The 18922-nt window shown below is 53.7% G+C and overlaps 2 protein-coding genes across 3 annotated transcripts in view; one reads left to right on the plus strand and one right to left on the minus strand.

Moving 5' to 3' along the window:
* The window catches only part of UNC5CL (unc-5 family C-terminal like), a 10399-nt gene extending 1001 nt beyond the window's left edge, over positions 1–9398 (minus strand). Inside the window, exons 1-8 of the mRNA XM_034990333.1 lie at positions 9193–9398; positions 4872–5317; positions 4057–4357; positions 3085–3347; positions 2322–2423; positions 2005–2072; positions 1060–1160; positions 785–898 (exon numbers count right to left, since the gene is read on the minus strand). Coding sequence (XP_034846224.1) covers positions 785–898; positions 1060–1160; positions 2005–2072; positions 2322–2423; positions 3085–3347; positions 4057–4357; positions 4872–5256 — 1334 coding nt within the window. The 5' untranslated portion in view covers positions 5257–5317; positions 9193–9398. The remainder of the gene's footprint in view (positions 1–784; positions 899–1059; positions 1161–2004; positions 2073–2321; positions 2424–3084; positions 3348–4056; positions 4358–4871; positions 5318–9192) is intronic.
* Positions 9399–10856: 1458 nt separating this feature from the next.
* On the plus strand, positions 10857–13882 carry TSPO2 (translocator protein 2). Of its 2 annotated transcripts, XM_034990622.1 has the most exons (4): positions 10862–11266; positions 12496–12688; positions 13049–13190; positions 13444–13875. In XM_034990622.1, exons 2-4 carry the CDS (start codon positions 12516–12518, stop codon positions 13642–13644), a joined length of 516 nt encoding a protein of 171 aa, XP_034846513.1. In that variant the 5' UTR covers positions 10862–11266; positions 12496–12515; the 3' UTR covers positions 13645–13875. The 2 variants fall into 2 exon arrangements, with proteins under 2 accessions (XP_034846514.1, XP_034846513.1); XM_034990623.1 differs by lacking the exons at positions 12496–12688; positions 13049–13190 and having other exon boundaries at positions 10857–11266; positions 13444–13882.
* Positions 13883–18922: the final 5040 nt, after the last annotated feature.

The following is an 18922-nucleotide window of genomic DNA, read 5'->3' on the forward strand; positions in this document are numbered from 1 at the left end:
CCCCCCCCCGTCTTCGTTATTCTTGCTCTAGCTGTTGCGTGTCTCTGTTTTCAACTTGCTGGGCAGCATTGGGTATATACAATAAGGCACAAGAAGCACTGCCTTTATTGTGTTAGGCTCTCTGGATCCCTTCCCACAGTGTGAGTTCCTGGATGCTCGAACCAGGTCTCATGTATCTTGTATTCCAGTGCTTAGCATAGTTTTCCAGGACATAGTGGATACTTGATAAATGTTTAATAAATAGGTGATTTTTAAAGCCACTCTGCTTTCAGCTGGGTCCAGCTCTACTCCCATCTCCTGGGTGAAGTCCTTCCTGACCACTGCACTCACAGTCTGGGTTCCGGAGCCCAGCTCAGAATTGTTCTCCAACTGATTGCTGTTGACAGAGACCATGGTTACGTTGCCCGCATTATTACTAACACTGATTGAATTAACATACGCCAGGCATTCAACTACATGCTTTATACACATTATCTTATAGTCTGCCTTCTACCCCTCAGGGCACAGCATGTCAAGCACTCAGTATGTACCCAATGACTTACAAGTTAATTGATTCATTTTTAAATATTTATTGAGCACCTACTCATGAGCCAGGCATCATTCTAGGTACTGAGAATACGGTAATAAATAAAAAGATCTGCTCTATTATGGGGAACAGGGTGGGGACTAGCCATTCTCTGACTTTGAAGTTGCTCCCTTGTCTGTGCTGCAGTCCTCAAGGTGTCCCAGGAGCCCCCCTGCCCCAGTCTACCCCCCTCTCCTATCCGCAGACCTCGACCCTTACCGGATTTTCATGCCACAGAGTCCCAGGTGGGAGGCCAGCCGACGCCAGTCATTGCCCGTGATGCTGTTTGGTTCCAACAACATCTGCAGTTGCTCAAAGAGCTCTGGAGGCAGCCTGGGGTGGGGGAGGTGGGGTTCTCAGAGGGGAGGATCAGAGAAACCCAGTCCGTTCCACACACACCCCGAATGGTGTACGCGCCCTGCGGGATCCAGGGATGGGAGGGGAAGAATCCCAAACATCCCCTGCCGGCAGCAGCCCAAGTAACCCCACCTCACCTGTTGCATGGGGGTGGCTGAGAGACAGGGGGTGGGGCTGCCCAGGATTCTTCCTCTGATGCCTGGAATCTGAGGATTTCCATGTACTTGGTCTCCAAGCCCTAAGCCAGCAGAGGGTTGGGAACACATTTAGGGATCATGAGACATCCCCTGAGCAAGAAACTGGGGAAGCCGCCTCCATTCTTCATATCCTTCAGCCTGTCACCCAGAGCTACTCTACCAGGAGATACAGCCCCGCCCCGCCTAGCACCCCCTCCTCTCTGCTCCCCTGACCCCAGAACTTCCAGCTTTAAGTTTGCCTCCTGAGCTCTTTGGGAGCTGAGACATGAAGCCCAAAGAGGGTGCAGCCTAAGACACCAGGAGAAGTCTGGGTGAGGTCACAGGGCAGGGGAAACAGGAACACTGAACTCAGGCACCTATCTCTCCTTCCCTCCATCCCCTGGTCCCTCCTTGCAGGTGACAACCTGAGAGGTACTGGCCTACTCTCCACTAAGGCGCCACCATGGCTCCCCAAAGACTCTCAACCCTGATGTCTTCAACTCTTCCCCCTTGGTAGAGTGGGATATTTAACTCTCATCCCACCTACTCAAGCCCCCCTCCCTGGCCGCTCTCCACACTGAAGAGACACAACATCATCTCTCAGATGCAGTCAGCCACAAAAGAAACCACTTTTCTCTGACATCCAAGTTCTTCTGGGCTAAGAGGAGGGCTTAATCTAGGGTTTGGGTTCTTTTACTCTCTACTGGATTCATCCATGGATAGACAAGAGTGAGTCAGGGATGAAGGGTAACTTGGAGGCCAGGTGGTCTCAGCCCCTGGAAGAATGCCATCCACCTGCTTGATTATGTAACTGGGGCCAGACTTACTGGGCACCAGACCCCTGGCCCACTTTGCCCGGGGCTCCCCCAAGCCCTGCCCTTCCTTTGCCCCTCAGGTCCAACTCACATCCTGGAAGGTGTGCATGGTGACGATGATCTCACTGGTAAGTGCGGAGCAGTCCTCATTCTCATTGGCTACAAAGGGGAGAGGACGTAGCAGGTAAGAGAGGGCAAGGCTTGGCAAAAGGGAGCAGGAGAAGTGAAGGGGACCCCACGGGCAGGCCTTTCGAAATGTGAAGACACTGGGCAGGACGCTCCATCTTGCTCTCTACAAGGATCAGTTGTGGCTCCTCGCCTTTTAGAGGAATGAGGAGGCGGGTGAGGAGGGGTTGGGGTTGGGAAGAAGGAGACAGGGGAGAAGGTGGACCAGATCCCCTGAACTACCTGCTTTTCTCCGGAAGCAGAAGGAGCGGAAGGGGCACTTTCCATGCCAGATGTGGAGATGGGGAACCAGCTGGCAACTGCTCTCATCCACATTCTCCCAACCTGGGGAGGAGGCAGAGCGGAGGGCCTCAGAAAGGGGGGTCTTCCACAAGTATTTGAGGAGGCCGACTCTGTGGCAGGTGTCCTGCAGGGTGCTGTGGGGAGGGATGAGGCAGGAGCGAAAGCAGGAGGGTGTTTCGAGTGGATGGGAGTCCTCAGAGCCTGGAGAGGGACCCTGTGAGCAGCCTTCTCCTAGCCCCACACACCTCCGACACACACAGCACACAGGCCTCCCACCTCCCATCCACGACCCCCAGAAGCAGCCACGCATCTGGGCCCTGTCCGTGAACCACACAGATGTCCTCAGCCCCGTGAGCAAGGGCAGCGGCCCATGCCACAAAGGAAGGGGGACAGAGACGACTGGGACTCCTCCTCAGACACCAGCCCCAGCCAGGTGGGACAATAAAAGCCTCCCCTCCCCTTGCCCCACCCTGCATCCTGCCCTACCACGGAGGGGCCAGGGCCGAATGGACCACAGAGGGAGGAAGAGGGCAGAGTCTGTGGCTCCCGCAGGCAGCAGCAGAAGCCAGAGGTCCCCTTGAAGCCGTTGCCTGCCCAGGAGTCTCCCAGAGAAACTCGAGGTTCCCAGATTTCTACCCAGGGGAAGCCCTCTAGTGGGGCTCCCTGCCGCCCTCCCTGTCTCCCAGGCTCCCGCCTCCCTCACCCTCAGAGATGTACTTGAGCTTCAGGCACTGGTCCCCTCGGGCCCCCGTGAAGTCGAAGAGCTGGCAGGGCCCACGCAGGCACCCACCGTGGGGCTGCTCATTGGCCATGGCCCACTGCAGGGCACAGGGAGTGTTGTTGAGAAAGTAGATGCGCAGCTGCAGGTGGGACTGCGCCGGCGCCAGGGGCGAGCAGAACACAGCCAGCTGCAGCCATTTGCGGGCGTCCCGGCCCACAGGCACCTCCAGCACGCAGGTGTAGAGGCTGCAGAGAAAGACGGGGACAGGGACTGGCTCAGGGGAGGCTGGGACCCCAGTGCACCTGCTTCCTGGCTCCCACGGCCCTAGGAGCCAAGGAGAGCAGCGGAGAGCAGGTATAGCGGAGAACCGGGAGGGAGTCGGGCAGGTAGGGGGACAAAATGTGAGGTCGCGGTGACCATCACCGAGTGGGGAGAAGAGCCAGAAAGCCCCCTCCGGCATGGGAGGGAGGGAAGGTAGGCTCAGGGCCACTGTGCTACAGTGGGGTCCCACATATGGCTGGCCCTGTTGCGCTCAGTGGGAAGAAGAGGCCGGAGGGCCCAAGATTCCGGAAAGACAGAGCTCAGGACAGACATGAGATGGGAGGGGTTCTTTGAGAACTGGAGGGAACAGGCTGCCCTGTTCCCTGACAATTCAGGGACAGCCCTGAACAGGGGCACAGGGTAGAGACAGGTGGGGATGGGACAGACCCTTCTAGACGGAGGGCTGGGGCAGTAGGTGTAGACAGGCAGAGAGACTGCCGCAGGGTGCATAGTCTCCGGACAGGGTTGGAGGGGACAAGCTGCCCTACACATGAGGACAGAAAGACCAGGAAGGGCCACGGAGGGAGAAGGGATTTGTAGGCATCTGGGACAGATAAGGGGCAGTTGCATACAGAAAGGTGAGGATGAGGCAGACCGAGACAACGGGCAGGAAGACCGGGCCGATGGGCCTACCTGAAGTGGTAGAGCTGGATGCGACACTCGTCCCGGGAGGTGTGGGCCCCAGGCCGCCCCAGGGGCCTCCAGGCCTTGGCATCGAGCAGGGCTGTGTTGCTGCTGTAGGTACGGGCCTGGGTGGGCTCCTGGGCACAGTGCTTGAATGTGAGGGTACAGGGCTTCAGGAAGGAGGCCCCATGGGGGCCACAGGCCACCACAGGGCTCACCAGCCCCTGGGCTCGGGACAGTGATGGGGCGTCCGACAAGTCCCACACCAGGATCAGTGACACGCGCTCTTGGCGGCCCACAGCCACAGCTCCTGGGGAGAACAAGAGTTGAGATGGGCCTGGCAGGCAGGCTCACCCCCAGCCCAGAAGGGGCCAGGCCACAGCGGGAGGGCAGGTGGGACGGGAGCCCAGGAGAGAGGGGGCCTAGCAGGGCACACGGGCAGGCAGTGCGCAAGGAGAGAAAGGCTGTGAGCTGGCTTGTGGCGTAATCCTGAGCAGGTCACCCCGTTCGTCCCGGGGCCACCACACTAGCCCGTACGGGACTGGCGGGAATTTGCAAGAGGTGTTCTTGCTCCAGGCATTTTCCTTTACTGAGAACTGTCATAACACACTGTTCATTACCACCAGGCACTTTACTTCCACCTGTCAGGGAGTTGTCATAAAAATATGCAATCTATCCATCTTTGGAGTCAATAAAGTCATACTAAAATATAAACAATTTTCAAAGTTACGGAGATGTCTATGAATGATGCTCCCTTAGGCGCGACGCCCTTGTACAACGTGCAATGAAGAACTATAGGCTGAGAAGGGAGAAGGTGCTGTTACCTGGCGGGATAAGCAGAGAGATGCCCATATTCTGGAGCATCAGGCAGCCGCCACGGTGATCCACCTCCCGAGCCGAAAACACCAACAGCTTGTGCATCAGCTGACGGACGACGGTCTGGCCTTGAGTGGGCGTGTGCAGTTCCTGGTAGAAGGCGGCCATCTCTGGCAGTGTGGCCGGCGGGCACTGCCTTGAGGACTCATTTTCTGGTAGGGGAGTGGGATGGCCTCCTAGCTCGTCTTGGCTATCCAGCTTCCAGCAGGCCCCCAGCAGCCAGCGAGGGCAGTGCCATCGAAGGCACTGGACCAGAAGGAGGGCACTTGCCACCGGGACCCCCACCAGCAGCAGCAACTGGGTGGGTTGGAAGGAACTCTCATGGGAGCACATCTGCCTGGTCACTCAATGCTGCCAGTTCCCCTGCACCCCTGGGCCAGCCAAGGCCAAGGACCTGGAGGAAGAAAGAGACAGGGCCAGGTAAGCCTCTTCAATGTCATGGAGGCCAAGACTTAGTTGCCAACTGGCTGCAGTGAGAGGGCAAATTGTCTTCATTCCAGGGCATCCCTGATTAATACCTTTAACGAAACGTCACCTATCTTTGTGTTACTCAAGAACCTATCATGGCTCCCCATGGCCTAGTACATCACATTAAACTCCCCTGAGGCAGAAAGAGCTTGGGTTTGGAGTTAGAGGATGTAAATTCAAGTGCAACCTTGGCCACTGGCTGAGCGAGTTTGTCACATTGCTTACTGTCCCTCAGTTTCTGCATCTGTCGAAATGACCCTCTTAATCTTCATAGAGAAATCTTTAAGTGGAAAAGCAAGTTACAGAGAACTAGACATCCTCCGATCTCATTAATGTAAGTAACAGAACTATATACAAGTATAGATACATATTTATAGGTGTATATTTGTCAATCACAGAGAAAGGTCGGGAGCAGTGCTATGCAGTAAAAGTATAATGTAAGCTGGGGTGCCCGGGTGGCTCAGTCAGTTAAGCATCCAGCTTGTGATTTCGGCTCAGGTCATGATCTCATGGGTTATGAGATCGAGCCCCGGTTTGAGCTCCGTGCTCAGTGGGGAGTCTGCTTGGGATTCTCTGCCTCTCCCTCTGCTCCTTCCCCCATCACTCTTTCTCTAAAATAATTAAATAAAATCTTTACGTATATATGTGTGTGTGTGTGTATAATATATAAGTATATATATTTCATATATGTGTAAATATATATATTTATTATATGTAATATAATATATATAATGTAAGCCACAAATGTAATTTTAAACTTTCTAGTGGCCACAATAAAAAGGTCAAAAGAAACAGGAGGAATTAATTTTAATAATATATTTTATGTATCTAACCCAATATACTCAAAATATCACTTTGAGAGGAAATCAATATAAAATTACTGAGATGTTTTACATTCTGTTTTCATACTAAGTCTTTGACATCCGTGTGTATTTTACACTCACAGCACATGGCAGTTGGGACCTGCTCTGTTTCAAGGGCTCAGCAGCCGCCCCTGCTAGTGATTTCTGTCTGGGGCAATGCAGGTCTGAGAGGACACACCCCAAACTATTCCCACCGGTCACAACTGAAACAGACAGGAAATTGAGAGGGTGGAAGGTGTGAACTAGGGCTTTCAATTTTCTTAAACGTTTTTTTCTGTATTTGAATTTTTTCACTCCAGGCGTGTATTTTCTATTAACTGCGTAATTCTTTTGAAAAGCTATCAAAAGTTAAATAATAATTACCGCTCACAGTGATTGTGAGGATGGCATGAGATCATGGGAAAAGCATTTGCCACTGATAAAGCACTGCCCAAATATGTTTCTTTATGCCCCACCTACTGCCAGAAAGGTCAGAAGGTAGCTCCCAGGGACATGTGGAATAGAAGGAGAGTACACTCAGTTAAACGTGGAAGCAAAAAGAGAAAGAAAACCAAAGGTGGGAGCCTCCAGTGAGGCTGGAAGGAGGCAGGGCAAAGGCAACGCCAGCTGCCTGCTCACCTGGTTACCAGCGGGGGCCTCAGATTGGAACCTGGCCCTTCCAACAGCTTCCCCATACGGTTGCCAGAACTTCCCGAGGCCCTCCAGAGTCTACCGCCCTCATCCTCCCTTAATTTCCAACACCCTACACTCCTGCCAGGCTGGGGGCCTCACACCTGGCTAATTCCAGCCTCTGGCCGTTGCTCTAGCTGTTTCTTCCCATCTGCCTCACCTACCCACCTGGACCCCTTCCTGCCCCTGCTCGACAGCGCCTCCCCGTGGCTCACCGACCCCTGACACTCCCAACCCTCCGAAGCTCCTTGCTGCTGTCATCCCACCTTATGGAACAACCCTTGACTCTACGCCGTCACAAGTGATTTTCCCACTCAAATGAACACTTTCTGAGCACCAGCTGTGTCCCTCTCACCGTGGGACGTTCAATCTTGACAAAGATGATGTAGCTCTCAGGAAGTTTCTGAGGGAATGGGATTCATTCGCTCTGTAGCTGAGTTCTGGGTGGCATAATACCCTCTTTCATAACCCTGGGGATCCCCGTGGTTGATTCGCGAGGGTCCGCACTAGAGAGGCTTCTGACATCCGTTCCTCCCCCACTCCCTTGGCTCACACCCCGACCCAGAGCTGAGGCCTTGCCCCAAGCCTCCAGCTCTTTCCATGCCCACCTTCTTCCTTCCTTCCTCAGGGCCCACGAAACCCAAGCCCCTTTCCTTAGGTCCTCCCAGACAGGGGCAGAAACTCCTCTGTACCCTCAGGATTAAGGACTGGGGTGGGATCTATTTTCCCCCGTGTCCCCACTGAAAACGTAGACAGGGAGGAAGGTTTCGCTTTACTCCCTTTGCCTTAAAATGCAAACCTTGCAGACAGGGCAGCAGCGTGCTTCAGCCAAGCCCCTTGCAGGGCAGGCGAATGAAGTGGTGAGTTGGAGAGGCCCCACATCTGGTGGGAAAGGGGGCTGGATCAGCCAGCCTCCCCTGGTGCAGCCATTCCAAAAGGCCCTTCCACATGAAAGATAATTGGAATTATAACTGCAATTATACTGGTCATCATTTCTGGAGCTCTACTCTATGCCCACTGTGTCAGAGCACTCTGTGTGGTCCATCTCATTTGATCCTCACAGTAGCCTTGTGAGCTACGTGTTATTTTTATCTCCGTTTCCCAGATAAGGAAGCCAAGTGTTCTCCCCACCGTGGAGACGTAGGGGAGGATATTAAGCTACAATTGAAGGCAGAGGGAAGGATGAACGGGGATGACGACCGTGTTTCAGAAACACTACCTTTCTCTCCCTGCCCCCCTTCCCGCCCCTCCCCCCGCAGGTCTCTCTTCCTTTCCACTTCTAGAGGAAGTGAAGTTGGAAGAGAAAGAAACAAAATTAAAGTAAAAATCAATGGAAAGACCTGAAAAGGCACATCCTCGGTTCCATGGTGCGGGACGCCCCCCACCCCCTGCCCACAAAGGCCCCCGTGGCTAGCTAACATGAAAGAAAGGAGGGACTCCGCTCTGTTTTTGTAGCAACAACCTTCCTGGGGCCTCCAAAGACCAGAGTCCAAATCCCCTCCACCCCACTGGGTGGCGCAGCTGAGTCTCCCTGCCCAGGCTCCCAACCTGGAACAGTGGGCATACTGGTCCCCAAGGCCTCAAGGGGCCTCTCATGGGCAGCCCATTCATGAACTCTCCCCAGCTTGGCCCCTTTCTCCCAGGCTGACAACTCTCTGAGCTGCTTGGCCCTCACTCCATCCTCCCCTTAACCCTAGGAGAAGGAAGAGTCCTGAATCTACAGTAGGGCAACCAGATAAATGTAGCCTAGACCTTCCCAGATCCATGCCTGCCTCCTTACTACCCATGGCTCCAGTCTGCCTTGCCCCAACCCCAGATTATCCCAGGTAGCAGGTCCCCCAAGACAACGGTCCTTTAGAATGCTATCACCTGTCCCTCGGGAGTTGCCTCCTCCAGCACAAAGATCTGGATTCCTGCTGCAACTCTCTGTTCATGTCCTTTGAGGCAACTCTCAACCCTTCTCCCACATCACTGGTTCTTACCAAGCCTACTCAAACCCTGCTAGCTCATTACTGAAACACACAAAAAGTACCAGGATGGATGAGCCCAAACCTGCCATGGGCAGCATTCATCAGCATAGTCTACATTTCCATAGTGCATACAACTGTCTCCCAGGTCCTCACACCCACTGGGCACTTGCCCTCTGCCATCTCCTCCTCCAGCAGAGGCTCTCCACACTCTGGTTAAGCTGGCCTGGCTCCTCCCCTGAGCCCCAAGTGGCTCCATTGCAATGCCCACCCCACCCCCAGCTGCCCCAGGGGGTGCTCACCTTACCAAGTAGGTGCTCCCAGAGGTTGCCGGCTTGTCCAGGAACAGCAGTTCCTTCTCTGAGAAACAGAGAGGTCAGCCAGACCTGGTCGCCAGGCCAGCAGACAAGTGGAGGTGGGCGGGGAATCTGGGCAGGAGTGGCCCAGAGCTTCCTGGCAATGACCTGCCTCCCAGCGCCCTCAGAAGGGGTGGGGGAGTCTGTCCCTGTCTATTGGCAAAGTCCAGCCAAGGCGTGGGAGTAGCTGAGGATCCCAGAAGTCAGTGGACTCACCAGTCTGGGTCTGGAAGGGAGGGGACAGAGAAAGAGAAAACCTGGGTACAGGTGAACCCCTCCCTACAATGCCCTCTGCTGGTGAGTGGCTGCCCCAGCCAGAGGCTAGGGAAAGGGCAGAAGGTAAGAGGAGGGGGGCCTACCAGGAGCTTCTCAAAGGACCGCGTGCACACAAACCCGAGGGATAGGGTGAAAACGGGGGTTCTGATCCCACAGGTCTGAGCTGGGGCCTGAGATTCTGCATCTCTAAGAAGCTCCCAGCTGACGCCAAGGCAGCTGGTCCAGGAGCTCAGACAATGCCTTCCAGCACAGAGATGAGAGGAGGCACCGGGAGGGTTAACGACTCACAAGGTGCTGGCAGCATCGGGGTGTTCCCCTATCTGCTCCCTGCCCACATTTAGAGTTGGCAGGAACCCTGCACTTGGGGGAGGGCAGACTTTGGGCTGTTTGCCAGCCCGAGTCCTTTCATAGAAATTCTGCCTTGGAAAGATAGTGCCAGTGGAATGAAAGATCCCTGCAGAGATGGATTTTTTTTTTCAGCTGTTTGCGGTTGTACTCTTAGCTCCTGGTACAGCCTGGTCCATAGCAGGTATCAAATAAAGACTATTGTTGAATGAATGCGTGGGCCCACTCAGAGAAAAGAGGGTATGTTTTGGATCCCAGACTACGGACACTGAACACAGGCAACTCTTCTATTGGCTGTGTACTCTTGGGCGAGTTACTCGACCTCTCTGAGCCTCCCTTCCCTTGTCTGACGAATGCAGGCAATACGATCCACCACGTGAGGGAGAAGCATGGTCAGTATTGAGCTAACAATCGTGAAATGCTCGCCACAAAATAGATGCCCAGTAAGTGGTAACCGTCGTCATGGCGGGCACCACGGGCTGGCCTCCTGCAGGCAAGGACCACGGGGATCTCCCCAGCCCCCCAGGTAGCATCTCATAGAAAATAAGTAACTGCCACTGCTTTCACCCCAGTTAATGATTGCCCAGCCTCTTATCCCTGACTGCAACGCTCTCCCCGCCCCCCACTGCCTTCCCCAGGGTAGAGGCCAGAGGATGCGATAAACACCTCCCAGGGGTGCCTGGGTCCCCAAAGTGGAGAGATGGGGCAAAGGAACTATGGAGAACCGCCAACCTGGGAAGGGGACCTCATGAGTAAAGGACGAGCAAGGAGGAGGTGCTCAGAACTTTTATAGGGACGAAAAGGGCGGGTGTTAGTCTTTGCTGGACAAGGCTCTGTCTGAGTCACACAGGAGCCTGCTTTCTCCTCTGAGTCATGAAGTTAGAGGGGTTTGTGAAAATCTGTCAAGCTCGAGTTCCAAGCCGGGAAGGAGCATGCCAACTAGACTATAAACCAGAGGCTGCGTCCAGGTAGCGTGAACTCATTTCCAAGCTGCTGGTGCTTGCCTCACTTGGGGATAATCCCAGTTACAGGAAGGTCCTGAGGAAATCTGAAGGTCCCCACCACCCCTGTGGACATAAAGCCAGTTCACGGGATGTGGAGACCACAGGCTTCGGTAGGCTTGCAGCCTGGGGCTGAGCTGGTCCAGGGGATCAGGCTCTTACAGAGGCAAAGCCTCAGCCGTTCCATCAAGGGGCCTCCTCCAGAGGCCAGGTCTAGCAGAACAGGGGGACCTCTCCTAAAAGGGCTATGTAGACATGCCAGTGCCACCACCCTTGTCATTGGAGAAAGACAGGCCAGATGGGAGCCTCACTCCGCCCTTCTCCCATCCCCCACCCTCCTCTGCTTTGCACACAACGGATATCATTGGGCACTCGGCCTGGGAGGTATGCTGCCTGAGGTAAGGGAACTCAGGTCTGGGAATAAGGAGGCAGTAGCAGGAGGGTGGAGAACAGGAGAAAAGAGGACAGGGGGGTGTGGGAGGAGCCTCCAACACTGGGCATAAAAACAGAAAGAGAGAGAGAGACAAGAAGGCGGTGACGAACGGATGGACAGTGAGGAGCAGAGAAATAGAGAGATGAACAGGCAAGCAGGCCAGTCAGCCCTGTCCCTGGAACCTCCAGGACGTGGACAGGGGTCGCTGACAGGAAAGGATGGAGTAGGCAGTCACTCCAGGACACTGAGAATCACCACATCTGTCTTCCTTGCCATCCTGGCAGACATGGGGAGGAGGCTGAAATATCATGCGCAAATGAGAACGATATGCGGTGGGGGGCCTTGGCTGGAAGAGGGTCTGTGCCTTGTTCCACATGCCGGTGACGTCCAAGGCAACGTGCAAATGAGTGTGGCAACTTTTTAATCAAAGACCAGGCAGTTGCTTCCTTGAGAAGTCAGTCCGAAAGAAAGCTGAGCACTTGTGTTGGTGGCTCGGACTCTCTGGAAGTGGAGGGGTGTAGGAGGGACCCCCCCAGGCCCTGAGGGACAGGCGAGACCTAAGGCCTCAGAGAAAGGAGCCCAGTGTCACTCAGCTAAGTTCGAATTTGGGCAGCAGCTCAGGCTGGGTGGGCCTCTTGGGTCTGCCAGTCTGGTGTGTCGAGATAAGCCTGGGGGCAGATGGGCTGCCCCATTCTTGACTAGAGAAGACCCCCAGGGAATCTCTGGCTCCGGCCTTTCTGAACGTGGTCCTTCTAGGTGGGTTAGATCAGCTTGGCTGAGTTCAGCGTAAGGCAGCGTCCCTGTCAAGGGCCTGCTATGTACCTGACCAAGTGCAACCCACTATGGGAGGCAGAAAAGACAATCATACCTAGACCTGAACTCTAGGAGTCAGATACACGATGGGGGAAGGAGGCTTGCACTCAGAAGCAATTATAAATAATGGACAGTATCTTCTGAGTGCCAAGTGGGTGGTGTGGAGAAAATAAGTCCATGGAAGCCAGAGAAAGGGCAAGGCAGTGTGAGCTCACAGGATGGGAGCTGGCCCATGGTGGGGAGAATGGCATCTCTTACCAGACCTCCCATGAGGGACTCAGGCCAGGGAACTGTGTCAGGTAGGAGGTGGAGACAGTCAAGCAGGTACAGGGAAAGGACTAAGAGGGAGGCCCACCACCATCGTGTTGTCTGCCTTCCTAGATTTTGCCTCTGTGAGGGGAATGCAGCCTCAAGGCACCATCTTTTTGGCCCTTCCCCACCTGGGGCCCATCCTGCTCTGGCTGCTCACCCGTCATCGGATGTCTGGTTGGTACGACAACCCAAAGAAACCGCCCTGGTGCCCACCTCACAAAGTCTTGTTGGCAGGATGGATCACCATCTACTTTGTCATGGGGTGAGCACCCATTTCTCATACCATGGCCCTGGTACCTGCTAGGGTGGGAACAAGGCCCCCCGTACCTGAACTACTGCTGCATGCTGACCTCCGAAGGGATGGCACGCCATCTTGCCTCTTATGGTGGGTCCCCTCTGTGCTGCCTAGAATTCCAGCCAGCCACGTTGCTCCCCCTCTCCAAGTTTCCCCATTGCCTCCCACCACCTCCCCGCTGGCCCTCAAGTGATGCTTAGACACTCTTGCTCCCATTTCAGCCCACACGGCTTCCTTTAGGTAACCAAGAATCCTCATGCCAGAGGACTTCCTTCATTTGCCATGAAACAGCCTCCCTCTGAGTGTTCTGCCACCATCTCTCCACAGCTATGCCTCCTACCTGGTGTGGAAGAACCTGGGAGGGGGCTTTGGGTGGCCCCTGGCCCTGCCTCTCGGCCTCTATGCTGTGCAGCTCGCGGTCAGCTGGGCTGTCCTGATTCTCTTTTTCGCAGCCCACACCCATGGTCTGGTAAGGCATGCAGTGGAAGTAGTGTAGAGGAGCAAGTGAGACCACCGCCCCCCCCCCCCCCAAGCAGATAACACAGTGGACCAATCGAGCGCAGGCAGGTTAACGGGTGGGCAGACTTCTCTGAGCTCCAGTTGAGTGCCCAGACCTCAGCAACTTGGCTCACGGGGTCCAGGGTGCTGCAGGAAAGCGGAGGGTTCAGTTCTCAGGGCAGCCTGCCTGACTGCCCTGCCCCCCCACCCCCCCACCCACCTAGGCCCTGCTGCACCTGCTACTACTCTACGGACTGGTGGTGAGCACAGCGCTGATCTGGCATCCCATCAACAAGCTGGCCGCCGTGCTCCTGCTGCCTTACCTGGCCTGGCTCACCGTGACCGCTTCCATCGCCTACCGCCTGTGGAGGGACAGCCTCTGTCCAAACCATCAGCCTCAGCCCATGGGGGAGAAGAGCGACTGAGGCACCAGGGACAGGAGAGGAGGGAGGATGGCCAGCGGAGGGGTAGAAGAGAACACAGGCCGGGCTGTGGGGCTATTCGGGAGAGAGGGGAGGAGGGGGACGGGGGGCCAGGGATTGATGAATCCCTGAAGATGACTCGGCCCAACGTGGTCACTGTCCTGGTTCCCCTCGTGCCAATTTCCATTCGATTTCAGAAACGGGAAAGGGGGGAGGGGAGCTTATTTTACCACTTAATATAAATTAATTAATCCTGTATTAATAAAGTAATTTAGTAATATCCATTAATAAAATCCTTTACTAACTTTGAGGGTACGACGCGAAGCGCCTATCTGGGAACACGCTGCCTGGGGCTGCAGAGCAGGGTAGACGCGTCTGCGCATGTGTGGGAGTGGTGTCCGTCAATGCCTACGGGAGCGCGCACGGCCGGGGGAGGGGGGAGGGTGGGCGCGCCGTCCCCGCTCCACGCGCGCGCCCGCCGAATAGGGCCGGGATATTTAGGACTTGAATTTTCAGTTACCTGGCACACACTGTCTTTTTGAAAGGTTCTATAAAAGCAAAACGGAAAAGTAGATAGAGTAAAAAAAGATACAAATTATACGTGTCAGGTTTATATATTTTATTTTAGACTAGTTTAATGTTATTTCGTTGGATTTTAATTGATACATTAATAACAATAATATAATATGTATAATATAGATCATATTATATTACAGTTATTATAATAATATTATACTATGGTTATGCAATATATTATACTGTACTTTATATATGTCATATTAAGACCTTATGCGATTATCTCTGATAAGGAGGATTATAGCTCATTTTTTATTTTTGTTTTCATATATTTTTTATTATTAATTTTTTAAAATCAATTAATGCCTATTATAATAAAAAAAAAACATTGATAAAAAGAGATGAACCCCTCAGTGCTGATAAGTGATTTCAGCAGGAGCTTCTTGCCTAGACTTCTCTCTTTCTACATCTTCTCATTGGCTTCTTTATTTTTGTCTCTTCTCTACTATTGTTTTATCCTCCTCTTGTTTTAAGGCCCTGGTGGTAGCAAGGGTAGCAGTGACTGCCCCTGGGGCTGCCTCCCCAAACCCCAAACAAAATCAGCTAGAAGGCCCAGACACCCTGCATAGGAGATTTTGAAGAAATTGACCACTCTCTAGGAATGGAGCTGGGCATCAGTGTTTTTAAAACTCCCTGGGCCTCCTGCAGCCCACCTGAGAACCACTGCCAAGTGCATCGCAGAGCCACTAGGGAGCTTATTACAACGCATGTTCCTTTGACCCCACCCGTGCGTGACCTAAGAATCAGAACTTTTGGGGTGGGCTCCAGGTATCTTTATATTTAACAAGCTCCCAGCACTTGTGTCAGCTTTCACTAAAATTTGAAAGCTCCAGGTATGGATGGTCTCTCAGGGCTCTTTTCACTTTGACAACCTGTGATTCTGTGACCTGAGTTCTGGGTGGAGAACCAGCTATGACCTCTCTGGTGGGGGCCAAGGACCACACAGGGAAGAAGCCAGAAGGACATCATTCAAGGAGACTGGCTCTTTCTGGAGCTCACCAAAGGAGAACAAGCAAGAAGGAATCTGCATCCTCTCTGCCTCCAGAAAGGGCATGCTCTGCCCAGCCAGGCAGGTCAGGTACCCCCACCCTTGTATCCCCAGTCCCAGGGCAGCCCGGAGCGCAGAGCGGGTATTCAGTTATCTTTATTGATTGGAAAAATGAACATTTCATCCAAGAAAATGCTGACCAGCACCCCACCAACCAACACCTACAGGGGACTCTGGACCCATTGAAAAAGCCTGTGTTTGGGGAAGGGAAGGGTCTTCATAGTTCTTGAAACTTCTCCGGTGGTTCTAAATGATCAGCCTGATTGAAACAGCTACCAGCGTGGTTCTCAAAGTGTGGCCCAGTGACCTCCCCGGGCAGTTGTCGGAAGGCCTGGACTCCAGCCCTGCTCCGGACCCACAGAATCAGATCATCTTGGGGAAGGAAGGCCATACAGTGCAATGGTTTGCAGTTCTGGCCCTGGAGACAGGCCAGCCTGGGCTTGGTATGGACTGTCATTTACTAACTGGTAACCCAGTGCAACTGACTTCACTGTCTGAACTCCATTCTTCTCACCTGCGCAATGGGGCCCCCCCCTAGAATTGTCGAGAAGAGATGAGATAATCAGTTAAAAGAGGTCTGGCACAGAAGAAGTGCTTAATGCCTGTTAGCTGTTCTAGGAGGGGAACCCGGAAGCCACCTGTTCACTAAGCATGCGTGGTTCTGATTCACATGACAATTGGAGACCCATCTTGCTCCAAGACCCCCAGTGGTATTTCCCTCACTTCCTAAGAGTGGGGAGAGTGAGTGACCTCTCCTCAGGTCTGTGGGCTAGCCTGACCAGTGTCACACGCACAAAATGACCGGCTTTTTATGGTGCACGTTCAGGTGGATTTTGTCTTCACCTCAATCAAATTTTCTAAAGCTGCTTTTAGTTGAATTTATAACTTCATTTATATGTATAACTGTTTTAAACATAGAAACATAATCTATAAATACCGATTGAGGGTGGGCTCAGAGCCACCACGCTGCATGGGTTCTCGTCCCTACTCCACTATCAGCGGGTGACCTTAGACAACTGAACACCCTAGAGTTATTTGTCATTGTCATTGTCATCATCGTCTCATATAGGCAGCATAAATATTTGCTACTAATTTTATTTGTGTTGCCAGCAATTCTAGAAGCTTAACTGATGCTCTAAGAAGAGGAGAGTCAGCCCAAGCCCATTGCATGACTTTGCCCTCCCCAGTGCAAGCTGATCCACAAACCCAGGCATCCAGATACCTCTAGTTTTGGACACTTGGCCCTAGAAGAAAGCTTGATTTGTTCAACAGAGTGGTGTCCCAAGCCCTGGAATAACAAGACTGCCTGAAAGGGATGGGCCAAACTAAGGGGCTTCCTGGCTTTGAACAGAAACAGCCAGAAAGGGCAGGACTCCAACGACAAACTCTCATCCTCTGTCCCCAGAGTCATCCTTAAAATTCCCTTCTGCAGGGGTGCCTGGGTGGCTTAGTCAGTTAAAAGTCCGACTCTTGATTTCAGCTCAGTTCATGATCTCAGGGTCATGAGATCAAGCCCCAAGTTGGGCTCTGTGATTGGGGCTCTGTGATCAGTGAGGAGTCTGCTTGTCCCTCTCCCTCTGCCCCTCCCCCCATCACGTGATCATGGCTGCAAGCGTTTTCTCTCTCTCTCTCTCAAATGGATGAATAAATAAATCTTTAAAAAAAAAATTCCCTTCTGCACCGCTCCTTGGTTCCTGAATGGGAGCCTTTAATCCCCCAGTCTCCCAATCTGCCTGAACCCCTTGTCCTTTCCCCACCCCACCTCCCAGTTCTGAGCCACACCTGATGATGAGCACACACTGCCCTGGGCCCCTCCTAGATCACCAGTTACCTAGAGTTGTGCCTGAGTAGAGTCAGAGCTGCCTCCTGTCTTTGCTAGATGTGTCCTGGGATCCCACCATCCCAGTCGTATGTGTGTGCTTCTCTGTCCTTGGGTGGTAGTATTCCATTTGCCTCTGAGTGGGCACACAGCATGTGAATATGATTCACTGGGTGGAGGGTGGCGGGGAGGGGGAAATGAGCTCCTCAAGGGCTGTGCAGTCCCTGCCACCCCCGGTGTCTGCAGAGATGGAGAGCTGCACCAGCTGACATAGCACCCCCAGGACGTGGTACGTCTCTTTCTACTGTATATTAGTCCCTCCTTCCCTGCCTCAAACCCTGCATTCTTCCTCCCTTTGCCAAGTCTGCAGAGTGGAGCCACACAGGGGCAAGGTGATGTGGGGAGACTGATAGTGGACAAAGTTTGGTCCCCTGGGCTGGGAGGGAGCAGAGTGCAGACGGTGTTTTCTCTAGGCGTCCTGTTCACTAAGCATGCGTGCCCACGGGCACACGTTCCCACGGGCAGGTAGAGGTGATGCCCGGATGGAAGGAAGTGTAAGGCCCCCGGAGTGTCGCCAGGCCTGGGCCAGGGCTCCAAAATCTTCCTTTGTGGTGGCCACAACCATCCGATCTCCTGGAATTCTCCAGCACCCCAACCTGAGTTTCAGAGTCCTCCTCCTTCTTGTAGCTCTGGAAAACAAGGACAAGGCCCTTTTGTTTTAAGGACTTATTGCCGATCCTCTTTAGTGGCAGGCAAGTTACCTACTCACACAAAGCCTGACTCTGGTCGGGACCCCCTCAGATCCGGACCTCCCTCTTTCATGCTCAGGTAGAGTCCCTCGAGGCCCCTTCTCTCCTCCGAGCTTTCAAGAACCCTCACCCACTTAGGCCCACCCTGCTAGCGTGCAAACCGGGACAGGCCCTCTTTGTCACACCAGGTGCCTCAGTGGTATCTCTTCAGCCTCATTCGTCCCTCTACTGTCTGAATTTCCAGGATCCCCCAGCCCACACGGAAATTATCTGCTCACAGGAGCACCAAAGAAACCCCTGTCCCCTGTCCCTGCACCTGCTCTACACACTGAGCGTTCTGAGCACTGAAATTCTCCCCTCAAAAGTTGATTCAGTTTATCTCATTCTCCTAGTAAGTTCTTTGGCCCTGCAAACACCCCCTTCAAAGAGGAGCACTATTAGTCACCTTCATGTGCACGGTTCTTATCAGATCACTTTCCTCAAAGCCTCAAAGTGCCTGCCGCAGGAGCCAGGCGGTGCTGGGAGTGGCTGACAGAATGGAGGACCACAGTGACCAGGACTAAAGTCCCGGTGTCACCATTTTCCCCTGGGGCAGCATGTTCTGCCTGGCAAGCCAAGCGTTGCGTTCTGCACAGGAGGATATTGAAAACCCTGGTCTACCCTGTGAGTCTAGTGCCTTCCCTGATCTCAGCCTTAGACCTCTGGGAGACCCTGGGTCCCCTCCCCCCGCCCGGCCAAAGCTCTGGACACCTCGTGTTTATGTCAACAGAACAGTTGCTGGAGGGTGCAGGCTTCTGCCCGCCAGGGGGGTGTCTGGTGTTTGTGTACCTCGTCTCGGTAGTGACCGAGGGACGGGCGCGCCCAGGCTGGGTCTCTGGGGCAACGCACTGTTGGGGTCCCAGCTGTTCCTGCACATAAAGCACCCACTCCATCAACGTGCTCCCGAGGTGTCTTCTTTCACAAAGTGAAAATTTAAACCTTCCCCTGGTGAGGCTTCCATTTTCCACTAGGCTCCTCCTGGCCTCGACTCCCTTCCCAGTGAGGGCAGCTTGGCATCAGGCTGAGACCCAAGGAATAGCTGTGCCTGGC

The sequence above is a fragment of the Mirounga leonina genome, unplaced genomic scaffold (assembly GCF_011800145.1).
Source record: "Mirounga leonina isolate KUSES-001 unplaced genomic scaffold, KU_Mleo_1.0 Mir_53, whole genome shotgun sequence".
NCBI lineage: Eukaryota > Metazoa > Chordata > Mammalia > Carnivora > Phocidae > Mirounga > Mirounga leonina.